This window comes from Homarus americanus, unplaced genomic scaffold, assembly GCF_018991925.1.
Source record: "Homarus americanus isolate GMGI-L3 unplaced genomic scaffold, GMGI_Hamer_2.0 scaffold14467, whole genome shotgun sequence".
NCBI classification, from domain to species: Eukaryota; Metazoa; Arthropoda; class Malacostraca; order Decapoda; family Nephropidae; genus Homarus; species Homarus americanus.
In genome coordinates, this window is record NW_024733734.1 from 5,730,451 (window position 1) to 5,757,178 (window position 26,728).

The 26,728-nt window shown below is 35.8% G+C and overlaps 1 protein-coding gene across 3 annotated transcripts in view; it reads left to right on the top strand.

Annotated features, from left to right (window-relative positions):
• LOC121869951 (kanadaptin-like) overlaps positions 1 to 26,728 on the top strand; it is a 140,004-nt gene that overhangs the window by 94,015 nt on the left and 19,261 nt on the right. For 2 of the 3 annotated variants that reach the window (XM_042371550.1, XM_042371551.1), the window contains exons 7-11: positions 827 to 963; positions 6,325 to 6,488; positions 12,475 to 12,651; positions 13,095 to 13,200; positions 17,877 to 17,971. In XM_042371550.1, the coding sequence (XP_042227484.1) occupies positions 827 to 963; positions 6,325 to 6,488; positions 12,475 to 12,651; positions 13,095 to 13,200; positions 17,877 to 17,971 (679 nt within the window). The remainder of the gene's footprint in view (positions 1 to 826; positions 964 to 6,324; positions 6,489 to 12,474; positions 12,652 to 13,094; positions 13,201 to 17,876; positions 17,972 to 26,728) is intronic. The other variant, XM_042371552.1, reaches the window with a different exon arrangement.

The window sequence follows — 26,728 nt, forward strand, 5'->3', positions numbered from 1 at the left end:
ACTGTTCTAAAATAATTTCAGATTCCTCATTTTCCTCATCATTTGCTCTAACAGGGGTTTTTAAGCCCCATGTAATGCCTTAACTTATTGTTGCCTAGCCATGAACCCAAACTGCATTTTGCTAATGGCTGCTCTCTTCCTTATCATTTTCTCAATCACCCTTTCTGCAACTTTCATAACCTGTTCTAACTAAGCTTCATGCCCTTGTAATTTTAAGATTCAAATGCATAATTTTTTCCTTATAAGGACAGCATTTTTTGTACCTAGATGGACAGTTTTTTAGTTATTGGTGACGTACGAAGGCTAATAAATGGCATTTTGCAATCTGAATTGGCAGTCATAAAACATGAACTGACAATATACTGTAGCAACAAATAACGTAAGACACGTAGCATTCACTTGGACCTTCAACGCAATGAATGCTCAAAGTGTATGCCTCCTACGTCATTTGTTGCTATATGAGTCAGTTTGTTTTACAACTATCAATTCAGATTGGAAAATATAATTTACTGTACTGGCCTTCATATGTCACCAACAACTGAAAAACTCTCCAATTGGTCCGTAAATGCTATATTGTATTCACAAATATGTTCTTCAGCCAGTCAGCTGGAGCAATACTTTCCATCATAATTGCATGAGCCAACTTGGTTACCATCGTCACACTAACATCACCTGTACAGTTCTGTATAATTATTGTAATGACATATTTTCAAGTGTGTTTGTACTGAAAGAATACAGTACAGGCAGGTAGTGGTTTTGAATGTTAACACTTGTCATGGTTACACTATAGATGGAGTGTACAGGTATATCAGTAATTTTATTTCAGACTTCCTGGCCCTGGTGGTATTCCATTAATTGCCACTGTTGAGCACAAAGGGAAAAAGAAGGAGGTAGTAATACAGTGTGCTCTTGAGGCCTGCAAGCTGCTTGACAGACAAGGTGTTCTCAGGCAAGCAAAACATGGTAATATTGTGCATTTATTGTTTTTTTTTAATCCATTCTACTTTAAATGTAGGGAAACTGCATGTTATATATTTATGAACAAATTGTGACTTTGCCATTGAAAGCACTGGCTATATAAGAAGTAAAAAAAGTGGTCTTCCATAGGCCTGACAGCTCATTTTTGGCATTTTGGATACAGAAAACTGAATATTTTATATATATATATATATATATATATATATATATATATATATATATATATATATATATATATATATATATATATATATATATATATATATATATATATATATATATATATATATATATATATATATATATATATATATATATTTTTCTAGTCCGGCAACCTCGGGACCTGACCAGTGCCGGACCATGGAAATTGCCGGACCATGGAAATTCACCCTTTTCCTGGATAGATAGTGACTTGTGCTTATGCCTGGAAGCACTAGCACCACTTTCTCTGCATCATGGTCTCTTTGAAGACATATTGAAGGGTTAAATGTCGTATAGTAGCTTCTCAAATTTCGCAAGTTTTTAATTCTTAACGTATTTTATTGGAACACAAAAAAATAAGTAAATAAAAATTTTGACGGCGGAAACTTGAATTTCGACGGGTTTGAACGGCCCGCCAATGTGCAGACGACGTGCATAATCGTGTAAACAGCGTCATTTCTCTTGTGTACAAAAGATTCATTATTGTTTATTACTGAATGTCTTTTTTATTGAATTAATGTTTGTGTGTGCAAAATGAGCAATACAATTCATTAATAATACGTAGAATACTAAAACACACGAGGAAATGACACAGCATTGTATTCGTTGATTACAAAACCAGTGACTGACTGGTTCTACATATAAAACTGAAGAAAATAAGACCTTGGTTGTAGCTGTAGTAAAATTTATATGGTTGTTTTAAGTAATGTTATTAATGTTAATAAATGGAACAATAGAAGTAGCTAACGATAATGGTAAAGAAAAAAGAGAGATCGCATATGTAAGTGCGCATGCGCACACGTGAAAACATATCATTACCGTATATCACGGCCTATAAGGCGGCGGGGTGCATAAGACGCCCCCCCCAAATTTCCATTTAAAAAGTAGCTTTTGAGCTCTATTTGCTGTATAAGACCAGTACCCCAAATGTGACACTTACCCACTGACTCAGTAGTCCTTTACCAACCATCCTTGATTTTTTAAAATAAGGCCAATTCACTTCAAGTAATGTCATCAAATTATACCCGCTGGTGTAGTGTAAACACTAGTGACGTCACTGAAGCGTGTTGGGAGTGTTCCCTCGTCTCGGTGGTGTGACTATTTATACAACATGTGGTTCAACAGCAACCAACGTATTCTAATTGTGGTGTTTCATTAGGATTTGAGTGAAAAAGGTTACCAGTATGTACTTACTACATACATTTATTACACAAATATATATATATATATATATATATATATATATATATATATATATATATATATATATATATATATATATATATATATATATATATATATATATATATATATATATATATATATATATACTGAATATACTATGTACAAAAATGAATGTTCAATGAATTATTTATGGTGCATTAGGGTACTGGTCACTTCTGATGGGCTATAAATAGCCTTCTTTATCTCCCCTACATCTCACCCTGAGCCAGACGGAAGGGTCTTGGTAAATAACATGTTTGCTTATTTTCCATTTACTTTAAATAGATTTACCGAATTATTTGTTTTATTTATTTATTTATAATATACTGTAATATATTAAACACACTGTAATTATTTTCTTTAATTTATAAACTGTTTTGCGACAAAGGAATGTTCTCCAGTAGTGTTTCATTAGGATTTGAGTGAAAAAATATTACGTACTTACACAATTGTTCCTCTTACTTTGACAACACAACATACATACAGTATATTATTTCTCAGTTTTGATCTTTTTTTTTAATTTTTGTATTTATTTATAGTTAGTTACTTAAAATAAGGCCAATTCACTTCAAGTAATGGCATCAAATATTACCAGCTGGTGTAGTGTAAACACTAGTGACGTCACTTGAGCGTCTGTAATTAACCGTCGATAGTTTCAAGAATTAATGCACTCATTTACTGAATATTCTTTGTAAAAAAATAAAATTTAAATCAATTATTTATAGGAGATAAATATTATTATGAGTAAATATACCGATACCGGTATGCATTACTGACCACCTCCACGGCTAAAAATAGCCCAATCTCGCGGTCACTTTCCCTTTCTTGTCTCCTCACTGGCAAATGGGGGGGGGCGTGGGGAGGGGTGTGTGATGATAGCTGTGTTTATTACAGGGGTATAAATCTCTTTTACGGTATGTTAGACAGGTTTATAATACATTTTTATTATTTTAATATACCGGTAATCTTAATTTGAATCCAGCTTGCCAAACGTAAGTTTCAGTATAAAATAATTAGTGGTAAGACCTTGTGAGTGGCTTACGATGTTTTCATCACCACTCTTGACACACTAAACCACAATATTTAAGAGGTAAGAATTTTAAACTTGGTGGTTTAGACGACCCCCTAACTTTGGGCAGATTTTTTTAATGTTCAAATTTCGTCTTATAGGCCGTGATATACGGTACTTTACATAAGAATATGAAAGTAACACTTATTTACTGTTCATATATATTTTAATTAATGTTTCTGAATTTGTTTTTATTGAATTAATGTACGTGTGTGCAAAATTAACAATACAATTTATTAATAATACGTGGAATATTAGAGGAGACGAGACGGCTGCCGGCATTGTTTATGTTAAAGCTTACGAAACCAGTGACTGATTGGTTCTACATATAAAACTGAAGAAAATAAGACCCTGAGTTTAGCTGTAGTAAAATTAATGTAAAAAAATGAATATGGTTGCTTGAAGTACCTGTAATGTTATTTAATGTTAATAAATGGAACAATATAAGTAGCTAACCATTAATGGTAAAAAAAAAGTGAGACTGCTCGTATGTAAGTGCGCACATGTGAAAATATATCGTCATTACTCTACATAAGAATATGAAAGCAACACTTATTTACTGCTCATATATATTGAAGGGTTAAATGTTGTACTCTGTATAGACAAGCAGAGAGAGAGAGCAGCCGAACTGCCGGATGTAAACAAACCTTAATTTCCCGCGGCTTTTTTTTTTTTTTTAAGGGGATTAGCCCACCCGGGCATAGGTCACTGACCCACATTGGGGCCTGAGGGGCAAAAATTTAATACTCCTGTAATAATAATAATAATTCAGAGAAATAAAAAAAAGAAAAAAAAAGAAAAAAGCTGCCTATCTACCTATTGGACAAACTAAAATCGTTCCGGACCACGGGAGTTTCCGGACCACAGAATGCCGGACTAGAGAGGTACAACCTGTATATATATATATATATATATATATATATATATATATATATATATATATATATATATATATATATATATATATATATATATATAGAGAGATGCCTGATATTGATCGAAGGGCACGGATATTTGAAAGGCTCTTTATTCAAGACATCTTCAGAGGCAACTGTCTTGGAATAAAGACGAAGCAAGTAACGTTGTTTCATTTTCCGCAGATTTTACTCAAGATTTATCTTATTTTCTTGCAGATCCAATAATGAAAACGTGATAAGATAAATTTGATAAATACGGAAGAATGAATTTGCTGTTTGTTCAACACATCTTCAGAGGCCTCTTGAAGATGTCTTTAACAGCATCTGTGCCAAGGTGCCTGTTTATATTTTCGTAAAGCTAAGGTGCTCATTTATTTTCCCGTGATTTATCAAGATAGATATATATATATATATATATATATATATATATATATATATATATATATATATATAGATAGATAGATAGATAGATAGATAGATAGATAGATAGATAGATAGATAGATAGATAGATAGATAGATAGATAGATAGATAGATAGATAGATAGATAGATAGATATATATATATATATATAAGAGACAGTGTTGTTGGCACTGCAACCAGCTGCCATTGCTTCTCCAGCTGTAAAATTAAGTACTAATTGATAGCTAGGTGGACTAGGAGACCCAGAGTGTGACCCAGTAAGCCTTAGGGCAAGAGACAAGCTCTAGGTTACTCATCCCAATACAAGTAGTAAAGGTTTATTACTGTATAGGAAAGACAGTTGTCACTATGGTAGCCAGTTCTTATATATAGTTGTTTGCTTGGTTGTATCTTTTGTACATTGTTTATTCTGTTGAGAATTATAATGGAATTATGAAGTGTCTTTTACATTAGTTAATGAAAAACTGAATAGAATTGATCTTTTCACCACTTATCAGCTTATTAGCTATGAGGTTGGTTGTTCTGTTCTTTGTTACTTTGCCATAACCATTATTGTCCAATGTTAGTGAGGGAAGAAACCATAGTACCTGGAGAAAACCTGTTATGTTTGGTAAGGTCACACTGGATAATACCCTTCTTACATCTGACCTTGGCCAGGGATTGAACCTTGGACACAAGGGTGAGAAAAACACTCAGCAGTACAGTAGCACATACTGCAAACCATCGGAGAACTAGACCATCATCATTGTCTTTTATCCACCATCGACATTAGCACCTTTATGTCTGTCTTCTTTATTATTGATAAGGCATCTTCGGAAGATGCATGAATTTTTTCCACCTCATCGTGGGATTTTTATATCTGCTTTCTCTGTGTTAAGACTTTAAATGAGATTGTTAGAAATTTAGCAATCAAGCTCCATATCTGTTTTAATTGGAATCATGCCTTTCCAGGCTTGTTTAATTGATTTTGAGTCCTTGTCAGAACAATGGGCTAACCCTTCAAGCAATGAATCTTCATCACCCTGAGGGGTGTTAGGAAACTTGCAAAGTTTCCAGTTACCATAGGTGTATACTTCTTTTTGTTTCTTAAGTAGGTTTCTTAGAATCACACATCACTTGAATATTGACCTAGAAGCTATTAAATAAGGATTCAACTTGTAAATCTCAAACTTTAGCTAAGGGGAATATGGTCAGATCACTCAGATGGGCTGAAGTCTCTCCCTTCTCCCTGGATAGGCTTCCTTATGTGAGTTTGCTGCTGGGTGTGTGCCACATGATTTGGCTGAGCGACATGAGTTGGAACTAACTCCATAATCCCTGATTAACCCTGGGGAGGAACTAATTATGTACCATCATTGAGGTCAGTGGCTCTACCTCTCAGATAAACAAGGCAAGCTCTCTTAGAGGGTATTCTAGTTGGTTTAGCTCATAGGTCACTAACTCTTCCCCTCATTCGTAAAATTGGGCTTTCTAATTTAATTGTTTATTTATCTTGCCAACATCTTTTCTACAGAGAGCCACCAAAGGAAAAAACGTGATTGGGCTGAAAATGATTACTATGATTCTGACGAGGATGATTTTTTGGATCGTACTGGAGACGTGCAGCGGAAGAGAATAAGGCGTATGAAGGATGCTGGTGGAAAGGACAGTGCCTTTGTAGAAAATTATGATACTCTGGTAATATTTGTGGATACTGTACTGTATTTAGTTATTTTCAGTGCATGTTTTTGTTTGCTTCATGTATAGCTTCAGCATTGAAAACTTGTGAGCACTAATTGGCCCATGTACAGTCAGCTAAAGTTCCATCAGCTATGCCTTGGCTCTTATACTCGCAGTTTTACTTGGCAATACTGGGTGAAGTAAGGCTGTACATAATTGGGATCGTGATTGGTGGTTGTATTTTCGGCTGTAGCACTGTCAGGATAACTATTCATCGTTGTTTAAGATCTTGACAAGTTTCCAAATGTTCATACAGTAGGCCCTCCAAATTCACGGGGGTTACGTTCTCAAAATGGAATCACCAAATCCTTGAATAACATTTTTGCTTTTACACACACACACACACACACACACACACAAAACACATGCAAATAAATAGTAAGGGAAAATACTCTCACAATTATTCAGAAACAAATGTATATTAAAAATGCTGAGTCATCCTCAAGTCTACTCTGTGCTTTGTTATTAATTAAGCACGTAGTAGACTTGAGGGTAGATTCGGCAATTTTAATACATTTCTTTCTGATTGTATATATGTACAATATTGTATTGCATACAGTGTGTGTGCGTGCGTGCAAACACAAAACACATCCAAATAAATAATAATGGGAAAATCCTCTCACAAATATGGTTAGCAGACTGGAGGAAAAGGGAAAAGGATCTGGATTAACGATTAATGTTAGAAAAACAGAGGTCGTGAAAATAGGAAGACCAAATTATAGAAGAAGTTCCTGTTTTCAGGTATTTGGGGACACTCGTCAAAAACGATGGATCACTTGAAGATGAGTTTCAGGATAGTCAGAAGAGGTCATCAAGTTATGGGTATACTGGGCAAAGTGTGGAAGTCACATAGACTAACAGTCTATGCCAAACTGAGATTATATACTTCACTGGTAAGACCCGTTTTGGTATACGGAAGTGAATCTTGGTATGATAATGACACCATCCAGAAGATAACGTCTCTTCGAGAATAAGGCATTGAGAAGAATCTTGAACATAAGATGGCGTGATCTTATTAGAAACGAGACGATAAGAGAAGTCACAAATGTTCCCTATATCGATGAATGGCTGATGAAGAGTAGATGGAGGTGGCTGGGGCACGTTCTGTGTGTGCGTCCGGATAGAGTGTTGAGAGAGGCAGTCGAGTGGAGAGTGGACGGAACAAGAAGAAGAGGAAGACCAAGGCTTACATGGGTCGAACTATAAGAAGGGAGCTGGAGGACGAGTTTAATACAACCATGGAAACGGCTCAAGATCAAAATGGCTGGCGCTAATATGTGGAGGCCCTTTGCGTCGCACGGCATTGGAGGCGGTAACAGAACTACCCTCAAGTCTACTCCGTGCTTTGTTATTAATAAAGCACAGAGTAGACTTGAAGGTAGACTCAACATTTTTTAAATGTATTTGTTTCTGATTATTTGTGAGAGGGTTTTGCCATTATTATTTATTTGTATGTGTTTTGTGTGTAGTGTCTACACACACACACACACACACACGCATATATACAATACATGTAAAGAAAATTACTGTCTCTAGAATGAATGTCTCCCTGTCCCGACCGCAAAAATTCTGGCAACATTAAAACTACCCTCAGACATTCTTGGGAACATCCAAGGTGCCATCCACTAATAATAGAGGACCGTGAAATAAAAATCTGTGAATTATCCGAGCATACTCTACTTTATATTTGCTTCAATAATGAAGAACATAATATAAATAAATTGGCAATGTAACTTAAACCAAGGCTGCCCCACAAGATTCTCTTCTCAAATTTCAAGAATACATGTTCCATACAGTAGAACCTTGATAAATCAGACTAATTGGGGCAGACTCCATTTCGAAAAATGCAAAAGTGCAAAAAAAAGCAAATACTGTAGTGATATCCCTGTTAGCCGGAACAATCAGTGCAGAGCACTTCCGGGGGAGAGATTTCCGGGTAACGAGACAAACTTCTCAAACCCGGAAAAATTCCTTATACCCGGAATCTTTTCCGGTTACTGGGAAAAGTTTCCGAGTGTCTAAACTAGACATCTTGTACAGACAGACACTAGCCCACTTTCCCAGAACATTTCTGGGTGCTTGAAATGTTTTCCTTGAGTCTAAACTACCGGAATCCGTAAATGCAGTTTTAATTAAGTTAGAAATTTAATTTATTTACTATGATAATCTAGAATAGTTTATCTAAATGTTTGGTTAAATAAATAAATTTAAAAATTAAAAATCTATAGGATATGGGCGTGAATGAAGCTGTGTGTTTCAGCGAAGACTGTTATTTTCCACTTCCATAGAGCTGTAGGGGATTAGTGGGTCTTGTGTAACTGACCTAACCTGATGCAATGTCAGTTGGAGGTAGGATGGGGGATTTTTTTTTTTTTTTTTTTTTTTCTTTTCTTTAATTGGGCACCCCCCTACATCCTTGTGTAAGGTGAAGCGCAAAAGCATTTACAGCGCCCAACAGGGAAGCATGCTAAGTTCATGCTTGCCTTTATGTCTCACGAGTTAAGGGCGTAGAAGCCTGAAGAGTCAAGGGCGTAGAAGCCTGAAGAGTCAGTGGTTTATGTCATGAAGTTATTGGAAGCTCCAACAACTTTCCCTGAATACGAATTCGCAACTTTCGATTTACACCAGGTACCTACTTTACTGCTAGGTGAACAGGGACTAATGGGGGCTAGGAAGTAAGTCCAAACAACTTCCACCGGCCCAGGAATCGAACCCGTGACATCTCGCTTGTGAGGCAAGAACGGTACCGCATCTACCACCGGACCCCCATGGGGGATTGATGGTCTCATATTACTGACCTGATGGAATGTCAGGTCACCCTTTTTTGGGTGGCAATTAGTGGGTCTCATGACTTGAAGATGTCTTGAATAAACACGAAACCTAAAGTATTTTTAGGGAGATTGTGATAAGTATAATTATAAATGAGCAAAGATGTATTCTTTCAACATTACATTACATAACATTTTAAAATATGGAGTAAGAAAGCAAAATGATGTGGGTAATTAGAGAGATGGAAGGAAATCAGTGTTGCTAAGCACTCCTCAACAGCTGATATTTAACTCGCTACCATGCAGTCACACATATGCAGATGAGTTATACAATAGGACCCTCACTCCTCATGCTTGCTGTCTTAATTCCCTTGGGGGTGTGTAAGTGGTGTTGAAATGTGGGTGTAATGTTGGAGTGTGTGATGTGTGGGGGGTGGTGATGGAGTGGGTGATGTGGTGTTGGGGGTGTGTGTGGGTAATGTTGGTGTGTGTAGCACAGTGTGGGTGTTGTGGGCTGATTGTTGTTTACAGAAGCAAACCTTTTTGGGGTTAAGTGTTGCATGGTCAGTTTCCCCCCCTCCCCCTTTTCTCACTCAAGTATGGCTAATTGTGATAGGGAGATGAATTTGATACCATAATGATCCTTAATAAATTATCTATGAGACTTTTCCAATAAGATATCCTTAAACAAAATGTTGATGCTGGAGTCAATAAAATCAGTTCTGATTTCGTTAGACACACCATTTTTTATCAAAATAATCCTGAATACTTTGTCTAAAAGTTTAGTTAAATAAATACATTTTAAAAACAAAAGCTCCATATGATATGGGCGTGAATACAGCTGTGTTGCTTTTATCCTCTTTGCCACTGATCAACTCGTTAGCCGCTTGGGCGATCAATCACATCTCTGTTACACACTGTTGGCAAGTACTGGGCATGCACATGCTCCTGAATATATCTAAACCTCTTCCAGTGTTGGTCAAGTCTGGACTTGAAAGAGATCACATTCGGTGTCATCACAACACACACTGGCACCTTAACAATAACATAATGCTGCGACACTAGATGCTTTATACCATCTTGTACACACTACTAATAGTACTTTTTTCTTTTTATCATGGCCTCCACCCTCCCCCAATAGCCACACCTTCGCCTCCAATTTATTACCTTAAAATTAACTATCCTAATACGTAAGTAGCTACCCTAGCTGTGTTGAGTTAGTTGAGCAGCAGATCTATGCGGCATTCAGTGACTGTTGCCTCAAAGTCAATATCTGCGACTGTTGTCGGCTTTGGGGCCGATGCTCTCGTTCCCCTGAGGCAAAGCAATGCAGACCTAAGCAGACAGAAGGACAGTTGACATCTCAACCAGGCTGTAACATAAATTCTGGGCTGCTGCTTCCGTTCAGATAACACCTCCGCGAGTCTGGCGTAGAAGCATCTTGCACGTGGTCCCATCTCACCAGAGGAACGAAGCTGCCTTGATTGACACTCTGAATTCTCTCCCCATATCCCCTAATCTTGTCATTCTCGTTCCTCCTGTGTGCAACATCGAGAGCTAGGTTGCGGTAACATGCAGTCATGGGATAAAATATCCTTAAGTCGAAGTAGGCTCGCTGTCCCTGCATCCAGAGTCCACAAGCACTGACGTCAATACGGGCTTCGTTGGATGTGTTTGAAGTCTTTTGTTAGAAATTCCCACCTCCCAGTGGAAGGAAGGTCAGTTTTACCCTGACATCATGACAGATTTCCTTCAACATATTTGCAGTGAGATCCCTTACTTCGTCGTGCCTCGTGCATACAAAGCCCCCTTTCTTGCACTCCATGGCGTGGTTGACGTCATAGGAAGAGCCACACACACATTGGGAGGGCAAACCTTCTACTGGCCTACTGTACCTTAGAGTAATGGCATCTGTAAATTCTTGTTTGTTAAGACTGAAACCTTTTGCCCTTATCGGTCACGTAGTTAGCCAGTTCGAGGCGCCCACCTCTTGCACTATACAGTGGTTCCTCGGTTAACGAACACAATTCGTTCCAGAGGGTCGTTCGTTAAACAAAAATTTTGTGAACCAAATCCATTGTTTCAATGGGATATTGGGTAATTGGTTCCAGCTCACTGAAAAGTACATACAAAGTAAAAAAAAAAAATGCGGTAAAGTACACTTACTTTGTGGTGTGTATGTAGAAGGTTCCTGGTTGATGATGATGATGGGAATTAGAAGTGGGGGTGGAGGAGAAGGGAGAAGAGAAGGAAGTGGGGATGGAGGAAAAATCACCTTTCAGGGGATCCATGCTTGACGCCGTCATTTCACCCATAAAATTTTAAGTTCACTAGGTGTAATTCAAGATTATTTTATTTAAATCAACACTGCACTGTGCTATATATTATCAATATGTTAACTTTATTTCAGAATGACCATTAATTTCAATGAAAAATGCAAAATATTCAAGACACCAACAAAATAGATGTTCACTCCACTGTCAACAGAGCCCAACTGACGCCTTTTGCCTGAGTTAAGCGTTTAATGGCGCTCAAAAAACTAGTTCCCTGTACTGCATATATTATCAATATGTTAAATAAATGTTAAAATGACTAATAATTTTAATATAAAACATGCAAAATATTAAAGAGCACAACTTTATTGATATTTACTCGACTGGAAACGAATGTAAACATAGAACAGATTACTGAATTGGCAGACTATCCCATCAGCTGATAAGCTGATGTTCACAACAAAACGTGTTGTTCATAAGGATTTTGTTAATCAAATTTTTGTTCGTTAACCGAATTGAAGATTCTTATGGAATTTAATTCGTTAACCGAATCGTTCGTTAACCGAGGGACCACTGTATTGAGCCAAAAATACTAGTTGAAAAACTTTGTGTAGACAGAGTTTGGATGGCAGGGGTGGAGCTTTGGCGGGCTAGCGTTTTGCGCGCGTACGACCCATTTTGAAAATTTTGGGTTTGAAGTTGGAAATTGTAGCCTAACCCTCGGGGTAATCCACGTATAGTTGAGACCGCATAAGAAAAATATGCGTAAGTTGCGAGTCTACTGTATTGTTGGATTATGTACAAGTTGATTTTTTAAAAGAAATATAACTTTATTTAGTAAAATTTTCTTACCCAAAGTTAGTAGGAAAGTATTTATTTAACCTGTCTTTTTTCTTTTCACAGATAACAAAATATAAAGAAGTTTTAGAAGAATTGGTAACTTTAGAAGGAAAACTAAATGAGGCAGACTTTCTAAAGCAGGCCTCAGAGAGCAGCAATGGAGCTGATGATGATCTAGATAGTTTCATGCACAAGTTGAAGTCACAAGTACCAGACAAACACAAACGTGTCACTTGGAAGGTAACAATTGCTTCTCACTCCCTTTGCTTTGTTTCACTGGTATTAGACTTAATTTTTTACTTTTAGCTGTAGAAATGTTAAGATTTGTTCCTTTTTATTAACGTCCGACCAGCGTGCCCCGAGTGATGTTCCAGAACGTCCGCCTTTTCCCTCCATTTTTTTTAATATTTTTTTATTTATTTATTTTTTTTTAAGTTGATTTTTTTCTCGATTTATCCCTGTGGGGGGGTTTACTGCCAGCAACACCCTAACCCTGGACTTAAGGGTTAATCACCCTATTTTAACAAACCCTTCATTGTTCTAAGATGAATGGTAGATAAGTCAAGTTGAAAAGAAAGCAGGATTAATATCAGTTGTTCAACAACACAGACTGGGAAGATGGCATAAATACCAATTATAAAGCACAATAACCTGCATGTTATCATTTATCTTCTTCATTGCAGTTAAGAGTGGTTGATTTACGAAAGGATGAGCTACGACTGCGCAGACTTACAAATATTGCTCGACCTCTGGGTGTTCCTGAGTTACAACCGTACCACTCAAAATATGGTCAGTACTTTTCTTTATATCATTACATTGGTAAAATCATTCCAAATTAAAGATCTTATATGTTCAGTTTTCTTAAGGTGAGTTTAATACAGTGGTCCCTCGGTTAACGAACTCAATCCGTTCCAGCAGGTTGTTCGTTAACCGAAAAGTTCGTTAACCGAAACCATTGTTTCAATGGGTTTTTGGGTAATTGGTTCCAGCTCACCGAAAATTTCCTAAATTCAACAAAAATGGTAGAAAAGTTCACTTACTTTGAGGTGTGTATGTAGAAGGCTCATGGATGATGATGATGATGATGGGAATTAGAATGGGGGTGGAGGAGAAGGAAGAAGAGAAGGCATTGGGGTGGAAGAGAAGTCACCCCATGGCACCATTTCACCCATAAAATTTTAGTTCTCTTGGTGTAATTCAAGATTATTTTCTTTAAATCAACACTGCACTGCATGATATATTGTCAATATATAAAATATATTTCAAAATGACCAATAATTTGCTTGGAAACACAGAAAAAAAGCGTTTAGTTGAAGAGAGTCTCAAGCAAGATGTTACCTCCATTGAAAACAGAGAGAGACTAATGCCTGTCTGGTGTGTTAACAGGCTGGATGGCACGCCAGAAACTAGTTTCTTTACCTTCAATTATGTTCAATAATTGTTAAAATGACTAAAAAAGTTAATGTTAAACTTTTAAAATTATTGAATAGTATAAACTTCTTGATATTTACTAAAATAGTAAGGAATTTAAGCCCTAGAACCGATTAATGTTTTGGCGGACTGATACTAAGGCTGGTTGCCCGGCCAGTGCAAGCGAAAACATGTTGAGGTCAGTTCGTAAGAAATTCGTTAACCGAATTTTTGTTCGTTAACTGAATTGAAGATTCTTATGGAAGGCATTTCGTTAACCGAGGGATCACTGTATATGAGTACAGTGGAGTTTTGATAATTCACTAAATACAAAGTTGCATTCTTTAATTCACAGGTACCTCTGTTACTACCACTTATTTTTTTTTGCTGTCCAATATTCATAATTCATGACAGAGTATTGTAGTGTTTGTTTACATAAAACCCATAAAAATTTTCCAATTATAATTTCATTGCTCTAATATGCCTTGGAAATAAAGGAGATATAATATGACTGCCATTTCAATGCTCCAGTGTGACTTAGAAATAAAGAAAATGTAGTAAACCCTCGATATAATGGACACTGTCTATAGAGGACCTTGGCTTTAACAGATACTATGACCTGTTCTGAAAAGGTTCATATATTATGGATTCAGGTCCGTTAAAGTAAAAAGTAAATGATTCTGGTCCTTTATGGTAAAAAATTTATGGAATGGGGTCCATTCATAACCAAATTATCACAAATAATTACAGTAAGTAATATCTCTGTTAGCCGGAATCCCTAAAACCTGGAACTTTGCAACAGCCGGAAATGAAATTTGCTCGGAAAATCATTCTCAAAGCCAGAATTTTCCAAAATCTTCCGGCTTTGGGAACAAATTTTCCGAGGTTGAAAATCGAGAGCATTTTCTGAAAATGTCTGGAATAAAGACGAAAGCTAAAGTATTTTGGGGGAACCTGACCTGACCTGACTCAATCTCAGGTGGAGGTAGGGTGGGGGATTAGTGGGTCTCATGACCTGAAGATGTCTTGAATAAACACGAAAGCTAAAGTATTTTTAGGGAGAATGTGATAAGTATAATTATAAATGAGCAAAGTTGTATCCCTTTAACATTACATTACATAACATTTTAATATATGGAGTGAGAAAGCAGAAAGGTGTGGGTGATTAGAGAGATGGAGTGGAAAGGAGTGTAACATGCACCAGTGTTGCCAAGCGATAAGCTCCTCAACAGCTGATCTTCTAATTCACCTCCATGCAGTCACACAATAAGACCCTCACTGGATGCTTGTTGTTTTAATTCCTCTTTGTGTGCGTGTGTTGCCAAACATTCAAAGAAATATTGTTGAGCTTGCCAAGCACATTGTAGGATTTGAAGTTGATGAAAAGTTTGTTTAGGAGTCAGGTGGTGAGGTGACATACCAAGACACTTACACAACACACACATTAACAGCACTACTAAACCATTGTCTTATAACATTATACATTAGAATTTCTGTTTTAAAATTGATACATTATAGCCCGACTGGGCTACTTTTGCATTTAGACAACTGATCAATAAATAAACCAGGGCATATTGAAATGCATTATACCCTAGTGATGTCACAAAGCTCCACAACTGCTGAGTCAGCGCATAAATTATCACAACCTGTACTCAATTGTACTAAGTTAATTACTAAAAAAAATTTATGGCCAGTGTAAACTATGGGATGTTTAGACTCAAATTAATTGCTATCTTGCAAGAATTCCAGCAATGCAAGTTATATTCTGCTAAATGAAGTCAGTGACATTTTATAAGCAAAAACTTAAAACTCCCTGCCTTTTATAATCCTTGAGTATGCGTTAATCTCCCCTCCTGGCTGTCAACACCCCACCTCTTCCCAGCCATCAGGAAGGAAGGGGGGGGGGGGGAGATGGTGGCGATAATGATTAATGGGATGAAATTTGTTTTAGGGTTAAAGTTTTCTCTTATACCGTAAAATGTCACAGACTTGACTTAAGAGAATATAACTTGCATTTTTGGAATCCGTGCAAGATAGGGATTAATTTGAGTATACACATCTTATAGTTTGCACAAGAGATAAATTTTTAGTCCTTTAGCATAGTACATTGAGTAGAAAATGAGTACAGTAATATGCTGCTCAAAATTATGACTTATGGTATTGAATGTTACAGAGTATTTCAAATAAATTCTTTGTTTAGTTTTTTACATAGAAACTTGGGATAGAAACTGTAATAATTTGAGCTTATTATACAGTAAAATATTTATTTTGACCTTATTATTCAGCTTCTCATTTAAGGATATCATACTGGTAACTTCTCATAGAGGATCATTATGGTATCAAATTCATCTCTTTTAACATAAATAAAGATTATAACAAATGCTGTGAGGTAGGAAGGGAGAGGGAGAAGGGTCCATTGGGGTTAAATGTGACTATGCCGCCCCCCTCCCCCAAAGGGTCGTCTCACTGTTTGTCTACTGTACTGACTCATTCATGATTCAATATTGTTTATTTGTTTTTCTTTAATTAGTACAGATACATTACTGTAATAATCTGTGCTTATTAATACCTGCACCCTTCATATACAATACAGTACAATATTATATATATCCAGCTCCTCCCCAACTTACGACGGGGTTAAAGACCCAAATCCAGGTCGTAAGTCGAAATGCTTAAATAATACATAGAAAATCTAAAATGGGTGTCTCTTTTTCTTCTTAGCACCACAAAACTCTCACTTATAAGCTTGCCAGCCATTTTAAAGTGAATTACAAACGAAAATTTTGTCAGTACACAGCGCAATCACTGACGTTGGGACTTGAAAATACGCAATTTGACAAAATTTTGGTAGTTTGAAAAAATTTTGGTACGACTGAGGCAGTCGTATGTCCGGGTGGTCGTAGGTCGAGTATGTCGTAAGTCAAGGAGCAACTGTACTGTATTTACAGTGGTCCCTCGGTTAACGAACACAATTCGTTTTATATATATATACAGCTCCTCCCCGACTTACAACCTACTCGACTTATGACCACCCGCACTTACGACCTGCCTCAGTCGTACCAAAATTTTGTCAAATTACGTATTTTCGAGTCCCAGCGTCAGTACACAGACAAAATTTTCATTTGTAATTCACTTTAAAATGGCTGGCAAGCTTAAAAGTGAGTGTTTTGTGGTGCTGAGAAGAAAAAGAGACCCCCATTTTAGATTTTCTATATATTATTTAAGCATTTTCGACTTACAACCTGGATTTGGGTCCCTAACCCCGTCATAAGTCGGGGAGGAGCTGTACTGATCGCTATAAGAACAGCCCAGTCCCAACCATTGTAATCAACCAGTGTATCACTCCCAGTCAATCTTACCTTTTTGCACTGTCACTATGTTGAAATGCTTTGTAGTATGACCTTCTCCCCACCTTGTTATTATATATCATATTTGTATCACTTGTACAGTATATTATTTGTAAACCAAGAGATCCATTTCCGAATTATGCAACGTTATATTTTCAGCCTTCCGGCTGCCATTCTCTTTCAATAAACCGTTAATTATTATTATTAGAAGTAGCAGTATTTCTCACACACACACACACACACACAGAGTATGAACACATGTTCAGGACTGTATTTCTGCACATTATCAGTAACCATGAACATTTGTGGTCAGTCTTTGTTGCTACTTGTACACCAAATCCAAAAACTTTTGAGACATCAGTCGTCAAAAAAAATATAAAACATCTGCCAAAATACCAACCCAATGTGTTCCAACTGATACGTGAACACATCTGAGGTTAATGCTGATTTTCTATTCTATCAGACCTTGGGGTCTCAGTACTTTTTGGATTAACTGTACATTATATACTTCCCATTCTTTTTACTACAATAGTAACTTTATTTACATAGATTAACATTCATTAGCTCATTCATGATAGACTGTTTCTTTACACTGCACACTATTTTATCTTTTATATATTGTGTATTGTATAATGCATAAGTTATATATACAGTACTTGATTCTTTTGTTTTATTTTTATTTTTTTAATTAAATTTAACTTTGTTTAGAAGCTTCCAGCATCAAACAAAACTCCAGATCAGCATCTCTTGGTGAAAGGCAGAAGGGGTCTCTGGGAACTTCTTTAGCTTCCACACGACCAAAGGTTAGTTTCAAGAAAATATAAAATGTCTCTTTTATGTATGATACAATGAATATTTACAGTACTGTATATTAGAATCAGCTTTAAGAACATTTCTTGCCTAATTTAGTGTCCACATAGATGTTGTATTGCCAATGGGTCATGAATGAGTGCCATGTTAGGTACTACAAACTAGTAAACACTATAACACATCCCACCATTGCCACAAGGCTAGGCTGTTTAGCATCATGTTACACTACCTCTATAGATTAATGTACAGGTTGTACCTCTCTAGTCCGGCATTCTGTGGTCCGGAAACTCCCGTGGTCCGAAATGATTTTAGTTTGCCCATGGAGAAAATTAATTTGAGTCTGGTACTTTCGATGTTTGGCTAAATTTTACCTTATTTACAGTAGGCTCTCACCAATAACGACTTTCACAATAACGTTTTCGACAATATCGGTAAGTTACAATAGATACCCATTTTCGATAGTAACGTCTGGATTCTCATGAATAACGGAGATTTCGCGGGAAGCGTCGGAGTGCATCAAAGGTAGCGTTTGTTTGCCACCATGTTGATGACGTAGTTGTCCTCTCCGCCTCACACACGCTCCGTGGAATACAGCGCTGCGCCCACGTGTGAGATTTTCGCCTCTATAACCAGTGGTTGCAAGGGTCGGTGAACAATAATGCATTTGTGCCTGTGGGGGTAGGGGAGGTGGTGGAGGGAGTGATTTGCTACTTGAATTCCCGGGAACTTTTAAAGTGAATGAGAAAAAAGACCCCAAAGCTAAGAGACAAAGCCACAAGAAGCAAGCCTTCTCAGTCAAGGATAAAGAACAGATTGTTGAGCTCATTGAAAGTGGTGCACGGTACATTGATATTGTGAGGAAATTGAACTGTCCTGAGTCTACAGTGTGAAATATTAAGAGGAACTTAGAGGAGACAAAGAAGAATATTGTGCTGGCTAAGAAATATTTCGGTAGTGATGGAAATGCGAGGCGAGCTATGAATGATAAAAGTGATAGAAACAGATTGTTAGTGATAACAGAGCATTTTCTTGTGAAATGGTTAGCTTGTAGAATGAAAGACAGTGCAAGTCTTAGTGACCCTCAGATACGGAACAATCATCACACCAAGCACCTCAAAAACTCCCCCAAGCTAAGTGTTATATTACTCAAACTCTTTATTTTGATGATTGAATAACAATTCTTTTTATTTCTGCTAACAATAAGTGTTAGGCAGGGCTTCTAAGGGGAAAAATTGGGTGAAATTCTTGGGGCAGCGGCACCAATAAACCCTTTTTACAAGTATTTTAATGTCACACAAATAACGTTTTCGCTTATAACGGCGTTTTTCAGGCTCCTATTAGACGTTATTGGTGAGAGCCTTCTGTACCCTACTTTTTTGGCGAATTACTACCTGTAATAAAGCAACATCCTAATAAACCAACGAAAATAACACAGATAAAATTAAATAAAAACTAAAAACAATGCAGAAAAGTTCTTATGTTCTACAACTTCAGCTAGAGTTAAGCATACGTCATCCGAGTAAAAACACACACAACAACATTGGCTGTCTTTATGTTTTCAACTTTACCACCACTGGTGGGTAGAATTTTTTTTTAAATTCAGAAACATTAATTAAAATATGTATGAACAGTAAATAAGTGTTGCTTTCATATTTTCAGGTATAGTAATGACGATATGTTTTCACATGTGCGCACTTACATACATGAGCTCACTTTTTTCTTTACCATTAATGGTTAGCTACTTATATTGTTCCATTTATTAACATTAAATAACATTACTTAAAACAACCATATTAATTTTTTACATTAATTTTACAACAGCTACAACCAGGGTCTTATTTTCTTCAGTTTTATATGTAGATCCAGTCAGTCACTGGTTTTGAAATCAGGAAAACAATGACGTCTCGTTTCCTCGTGTGTTTTAATATTCTACCAGTGGTGGGCACAGCTAAACGAAAAGTTAGCTTCACTAACTGCTAATGTGCTAACTAAAAAGTTAACTTCGCTAATGCTAAACCACTAAACAGCTAAAAAAAATTAGCGGAAGCTAACGCTAACCGCTAACTCTTATTATATGAATTTAGCTTTTTTTTTTTTTTTGCTCTAAAACCCTTAAAAACAGACCTATAGAGCTGAAATTTTCATATGTTGTCTTGTTGCTTAGACATTGAGCTTTCCAAAAAGGTATAGCATGAAAAGATCAGATGATGATCAAGGTGTAATAAATAATTAAATGAACAAATGAAATTAAACATTAGTTTACATTCAAGTTTCAACATACACTTTATATCCTTTATTTACTGTATGAAAAGACAGAAAGTATACTAATCCAAAAACTATAGTACTGTATAGCATAGGTAGCAAATAGCATCATGCCAAGATCAGATGATGATCAACTTATCAAGGTGTACACTGTACAATTTCAATAATTAATTTGCATTCTCATACTACCTATCGGCCTTATTCATTATTCATGTAAATATGCGATACCAACCACATACATTATACCAGTGCATTTTATATAACTTATTGTTCTTAGTCATATAAATAAACAGAAAACTCTAAACTTTAAAGTTTTTAGAAAATTTTGTTTGGCCTTTTTATCACGTTTACTGCATCTAACGCAGTCACAGCGTGCCTGCGACTGGCTGTTGGATACACTCACCACAGCGCTCACGCATTACAACAGAACAAACATGTATAAATTTTGTTAGCGGTTAAAGTTAGTGGAACTAAATTTAAGCAAGCTAATTGGTCGCTATGGTTTAAATTTAGTGAAAAGCTTATCCGCTAACGAAAGTTAGCTTCGCTAATTAGCGGTTAGCAGATTAGCCGAACCGTGCCCCCACTGTATTCTATATATATTAATGAATTTATTGTATTTCATTTCACACATAAAATAATTAAATCAAAAGACATTCAGTAATAAACAATAATGAATCTTTGTACCACGAGAAATGACACTGTTTACGTTTGTGCACGTCTGAGCGTTGGCAGACCCCTCAAACCGTCGGGGAAATTGAGTTTCGCCGTCAAAATTTTAAATTGCAGCGGGTTTTTTTTTTTTCCAAATAAAAACGTTGAATTAAAAACTCTCAAAATTTGAGAACCTACTGTACAACATTTAACCCTTCAATATATCTTAAAAGAGACCACGAAGCAGTGAAAGTGGTGCTAGTGCTTCCAAGCGTAAGCACAAGTCGCTATCTATCCAGGAAAAGGGTGAATTTCCATGGTCCGGTACCGGTCAGGTCCCGAGGTTGCCGGACTAGAGAGATACAACCTGTAATTACAACAGTACTGTATAGGGCAATTCAGACTCCTATCCCAGTGGTTGCTTTGACAAGAAGAGTGGCTTCAAATTTAATGAGACAAACCCTACTGGTCAGTTTCATAATACAGCACCTCCTTACCAACAATAAATCGGGAATCCTTTTCTTAACTCCCTCATTTTACATGCCACATTCTGGCCATATGGATGTAATATAGGCAGCTCTCAGTTGAGTATCAAGTGGATCAACTAGAGGCCTACAGTATGTGTGTATAGTTTTCTTTCTGTTAATTTATTGCCCACATAGTTGTTTTATATTATGCTCTGTATGCATGTTTATAAGGGTAGTGGTATTAAGAAAGATAGCTGTCTACCATCTTGATCTCATTCAGCTGTTAAATATTTTCCGTGTGTACAGGAAGTTCTTAAGTTATGATTGGGTTCCATTCTAAAATTTAGTATGTAAGTTATTTTTTTGGAATTCAACTCAAATTCTCATAGACATAATGTTATAAATGGTGGTTAGATTCCAAAGCCAGCCCTCAAAAGCTCATTTAACCCTTAAAGCTGAAATATTGTACATTTTAAATGGATAATACAGTAGTAGATAACAATACTGTACTGCACTATTGTAATACAATTACAGTGTCCTGACCCTGGTGGTCTGGACTTCACTTAATCCATAATACATTTACTGTATACATGCGACCTTGGTCCCTAATAGCCTCGAATAATGAGTAGTGTACAGTACAGGTATATTGAAGAATATGTTTGAAATTGCTGATATTCACAAATTCATTATTTGTAATGACTTTTAGGAACGCATATCTCGTGATAATAGGGGTATTCTTGTATAGATAATAAGTCTACAAATGCATTCATCTTAATGGCCACTCAGGTATGGCAAGCTCGACTCTACAATTATTGTGAGGTGAATCACTCAGAATTTTGCTTGTTAAATTGAATGTAATCTCATTTATTGAATAATTCTAATGTAAACCAAATTCTTGTTCAACATCCTGTAACTACCTTCCATTTTTAAAAAAAATATCATCTTATTGTTTGGGTAGTAAAGAAAGGTTATACAATCGTTGTCTCTTTTACAGGGTAGTAACAATTTATTTATTCTTTGTTAAATGCTTTATGTACTAGAAAGTTTATACTACAACATGTAATTTTTAGATAAAACATAATAATAATATATACATCACCACCCCAAATAAATTATCATTATATTATATACTATAATTTTTTCTTCTTTTTTTTTTTATTATTAGTTTGCAAAAATTTTATATATATATATATATATATATATATATATATATGACCAGATGATATCATCTTGATACGTCCTCGTTCTTGAAACGTGATGTTAACAATGGACGTTGTCATTACATAACCTATGGGATATATTCTAATTGGTTCCAGACACCAACCCCAAGTTTCCACTTCGACCATTTAAACCCACTAAACATATATATAATGTTATGGTAAACATAAAAAATGATGAAAAGGATACAATTAATACTGTAAAGTGGGTAGTCCACAAAACAGCATAGCTGCTATCTCCGCTTTATTTGAGTGCCCCATCAAAGGAGTCCATTTTCTCCTCACTTCAGGACACCTGAGTTGTCCGCTTTCTAATCTTAGAGTGCAGTGCACCAGAGACTTTGTTATTCCTAGTAATGACACAGAATTTGAAATTACCCAATTGCAACTGGGGTTAGCAATTGTTGGAGGCAACTAGATATGTCTGATTACAGCAAATGTGTTTTGTCAATTTGTAGGTGAAAGATTTTATCCTCAATAGATCTAGGTTAACATACACCTGGAAATGCCTAGGAAGGAAGCATATTCTTTAACACATAATATCTGGCCAGCATTGGGAGGATCATCGTACTTCTCGTCAGGTGTCCTGGAGTGGTGTCCAGCAGGCGCCCCGAAGTGGTTTTTTTTTTTTTTTGTAGGGCCCGGACGACGTATGTCAATCGGACGTTGTTCGATTGGACGTTAACGGCATGACTGTCATATATATATATATATATATATATATATATATATATATATATATATATATATATATATAAATAGTTATACCCATAGCTGTCAATAGAACCCAGAGGGTCCCGTGTTAAGTACGTCGTTGAAATGACATGAGAACATATGGGATTAATTCCAACTAGAAACCGCCCGACCCCAAACTCCTTTTTATGTTAAAATAACATCTTAATTATGATGTTACACACAATTAATACTTAAGAGAAATAGAGAAATACAGTCGCAAGTTATTTCCATTCAAATAATGGACTCAGCTCCTCCCCTCTAACTACACTGCCGCTCTTCCTCTCTGAGGGAAAGGGAAAACCACTAAATTTTAATAAATATACTCAAACTAAGTTAGGATAATACAATTGACATTGCTGGATTCATTACTAAGAACTAAGGAATATTTTGAATATAAATTCATATATTTTGCTAAATATTTACTCAAGAGTAAACATTTTATCTAAAAATTTGTATGTCTAATGCAAAAATATATGATGTTTTATAAAATAATCACCAAATTATAAGAATTCCAGCAATGTACATTATATTCTGGCCGGGTAATTTGTATGCTGCCTAAAACAGGCAGTCAGGCAGGGTGGCGGGTGGGCCATCTAAAATAGCCTCGAGCCGGACACTCCACCGCGTATGATGAAAAAATCTGTGTTAGTGAAAGTTCAGCTCTGGCGGGCAATCGCGTATTATATGATACTAGTGAAACTTGCATTAAATGGTATAATATATATATATATATATATATATATATATATATATATATATATAATTAATTAGTCCATATAACAGAGACTTCAACATATATTCAACAACCTAACCAGCAGGACTTCAACCCTCAATAAGGTATGACCAGAGATTTCTACCAACCGCACCACAAAGACACCTAAAAGCATACCTGACTTTGTTATATTTCACAAAGCCTATATCTAACCGCTTAGGCCGTGAACCTCAATTGGGGATTGTCTTGTAACTACTTACGGAATCTAATAGATGAAGGTTTGAGTCCTGGCTGGTGAGGTTGTTGATTAGTGTGTGTATATATATATATATACAGTCAACCCTCCAACACGGAGAGTTACGGAAAGTGAAAGCGCGTAAAGTGAATAACATAACATATGAGTTAATTATGATGAGTCCGGCCGATCCCCCAAACTCACTTTTGTGACACAACTATGTTGTAGTAAAATATTATCTTAACTTTATGATGGTATGCACACACAATTAATAATTCAGAGAAATATCAATAATATCAGGTTTTTAACACTTACATTAGTGAAAAAATGGCTGGGCACACTGGGATGGGCGGTTGGTTTGAGGCAGAGGGCAGATTATTGGCTCTCACTGTATCAATTGTATCACTATCCACCACAGAGGCTTGCAGGCCTCTTTCTCAACCCCAAAGTCCATATAAGTCCATATCCTCACCATAATTATCCTATCACTCACTTGGGCAGCTGCTGTTGGGTGGCGAGTGAAGAACTGGTAATGTTTTGATGACCTGGCGACCTTATTACTCATACCACACAACATAGGCGGATGGTAGAGTTTTGGATCAAAATGCGCTGCCAGCCGCGCAGAGCGTAAAGCACGAATGCAACATCCTGGGTTCCGGCACGTAACGTGAAAGCGAATGTGGGACACAAGTGAGGTTGACTGTATATATATATATATATATATATATATATATATATATATATATATATATATATATATATATATATATATATATATATATATATATATATATATATATATATATACACTTGTACCCCTTACATGGTCCAAATTAAACTACAGAGGTACGCTTAAGGAACAACAGAACATATGGGATTAATTAGAGACTGGCCGACCCCAAAACTCCACTTTTTGGTATTTATATGTTGTAGTAAAAATTTTATCTTAACTTTATGATGGTATGAACAAACAAATAATATAGAAGAGCTTGGGTTAGGAAAATAAAGGTTAAGTTAGGAAAAATATAGGTTAGGTTAAAAACAAGTTAATGTAACACTTCGTAGAAGAGATGGGTGGCTATGAGATGGGCGGAGGAGGAGGAGGAGGTGGTAGTCAAGTGAATCAAAAGCCGTCTCGGTAGACTTACTCTGTAACATAATAGATGAACCGTAAAGTGAGATTAGAGTTCTGGCGCGGGTACATATGTATATATATATATATATATATATATATATATATATATATATATATATATATATATATATATATATATATATATATATATACACAGTAATACCCGCTTAACTCGATTTAACTTCATGCATTCACGTATATGGTGCCTGAGAAATGAACTTTCACATAGGTTTTTTACATGTCCTTAAGTGTCAGAGCTATTTTTAGATTCCCACCGCCTTACCCTACACCTTACCTGTTTAGCCATAAAATTCATACAAATTACCCAGAATATAATTTACTATTGCTGAATTCTTACAATTTGATGATTTTTGAATATAAACATCATAGATTTTGCATTAAACATACAATTTTAGATATAATGTTTACTCTGAGTAAATATGTTATTTTTTTTTGCAAAATATATGACATTTATATTCAAAATATTCCTAGTCTTACAAGGAATCCAGCAATGTCAATTATATATTATCCCCTTATAGTTTGAGGTATTATTACTAAAAGGTAAATATTCTGGTTTCACATCTGGTAGGGAGACGGTTGGTGGGGGGTGGGGAGGGAGGGACCCGACTGACCATCTGTTACCTGTGAAGAATATTTTTTTTATTAACTGAAGATATTTGTTTTAACTCATAAAATTCATACAAATTACCCGGTCAGAATATAATTTACATTGCTGGAATTCTTATAATTTGATGATCATTTTGAATATAAACATCATATATTTTGCATTAGACATACAAAATTTTAGATGTAATGTTTACTCTAGTAAATATGTTATCTTTTTGTGCAAAATATATGACATTTATATTCAAAATATTCCTAGTCTTACAAGGAATCCAGCAATGTCAATTATATTATCCTAACTTTAATCTGAGGTATTATTTAATACTAAATGTTAAATTAGTTTTTTATCTCTTGAAGGAGGATTGGTGGGGTGTGAGAGATTGATGACGGACACGCGGTTGGAAGAGGGAGGCAGGTGGGGTACTTTGATTGACAGATAGTTGTGAAGAATATTTTTTTTATTAACTGAAGATATTTGTTTTAGCTCATAAAATTCATACAAATTACCGGCCAGAATATAATTTACATTGCTGGAATTCTTACAATTTGGTGATCATTTTGAATATAAACATCATAGATTTTGCATTAGACATACAAATTTTAGATATAATGTTTTACTCTGGTAATGTATCTTTTGTGCAAAATAAATGACATTTATATTCAAAATATTCCTGGTCTTACAAGGAATCCAGCAATGTCAATTATATTA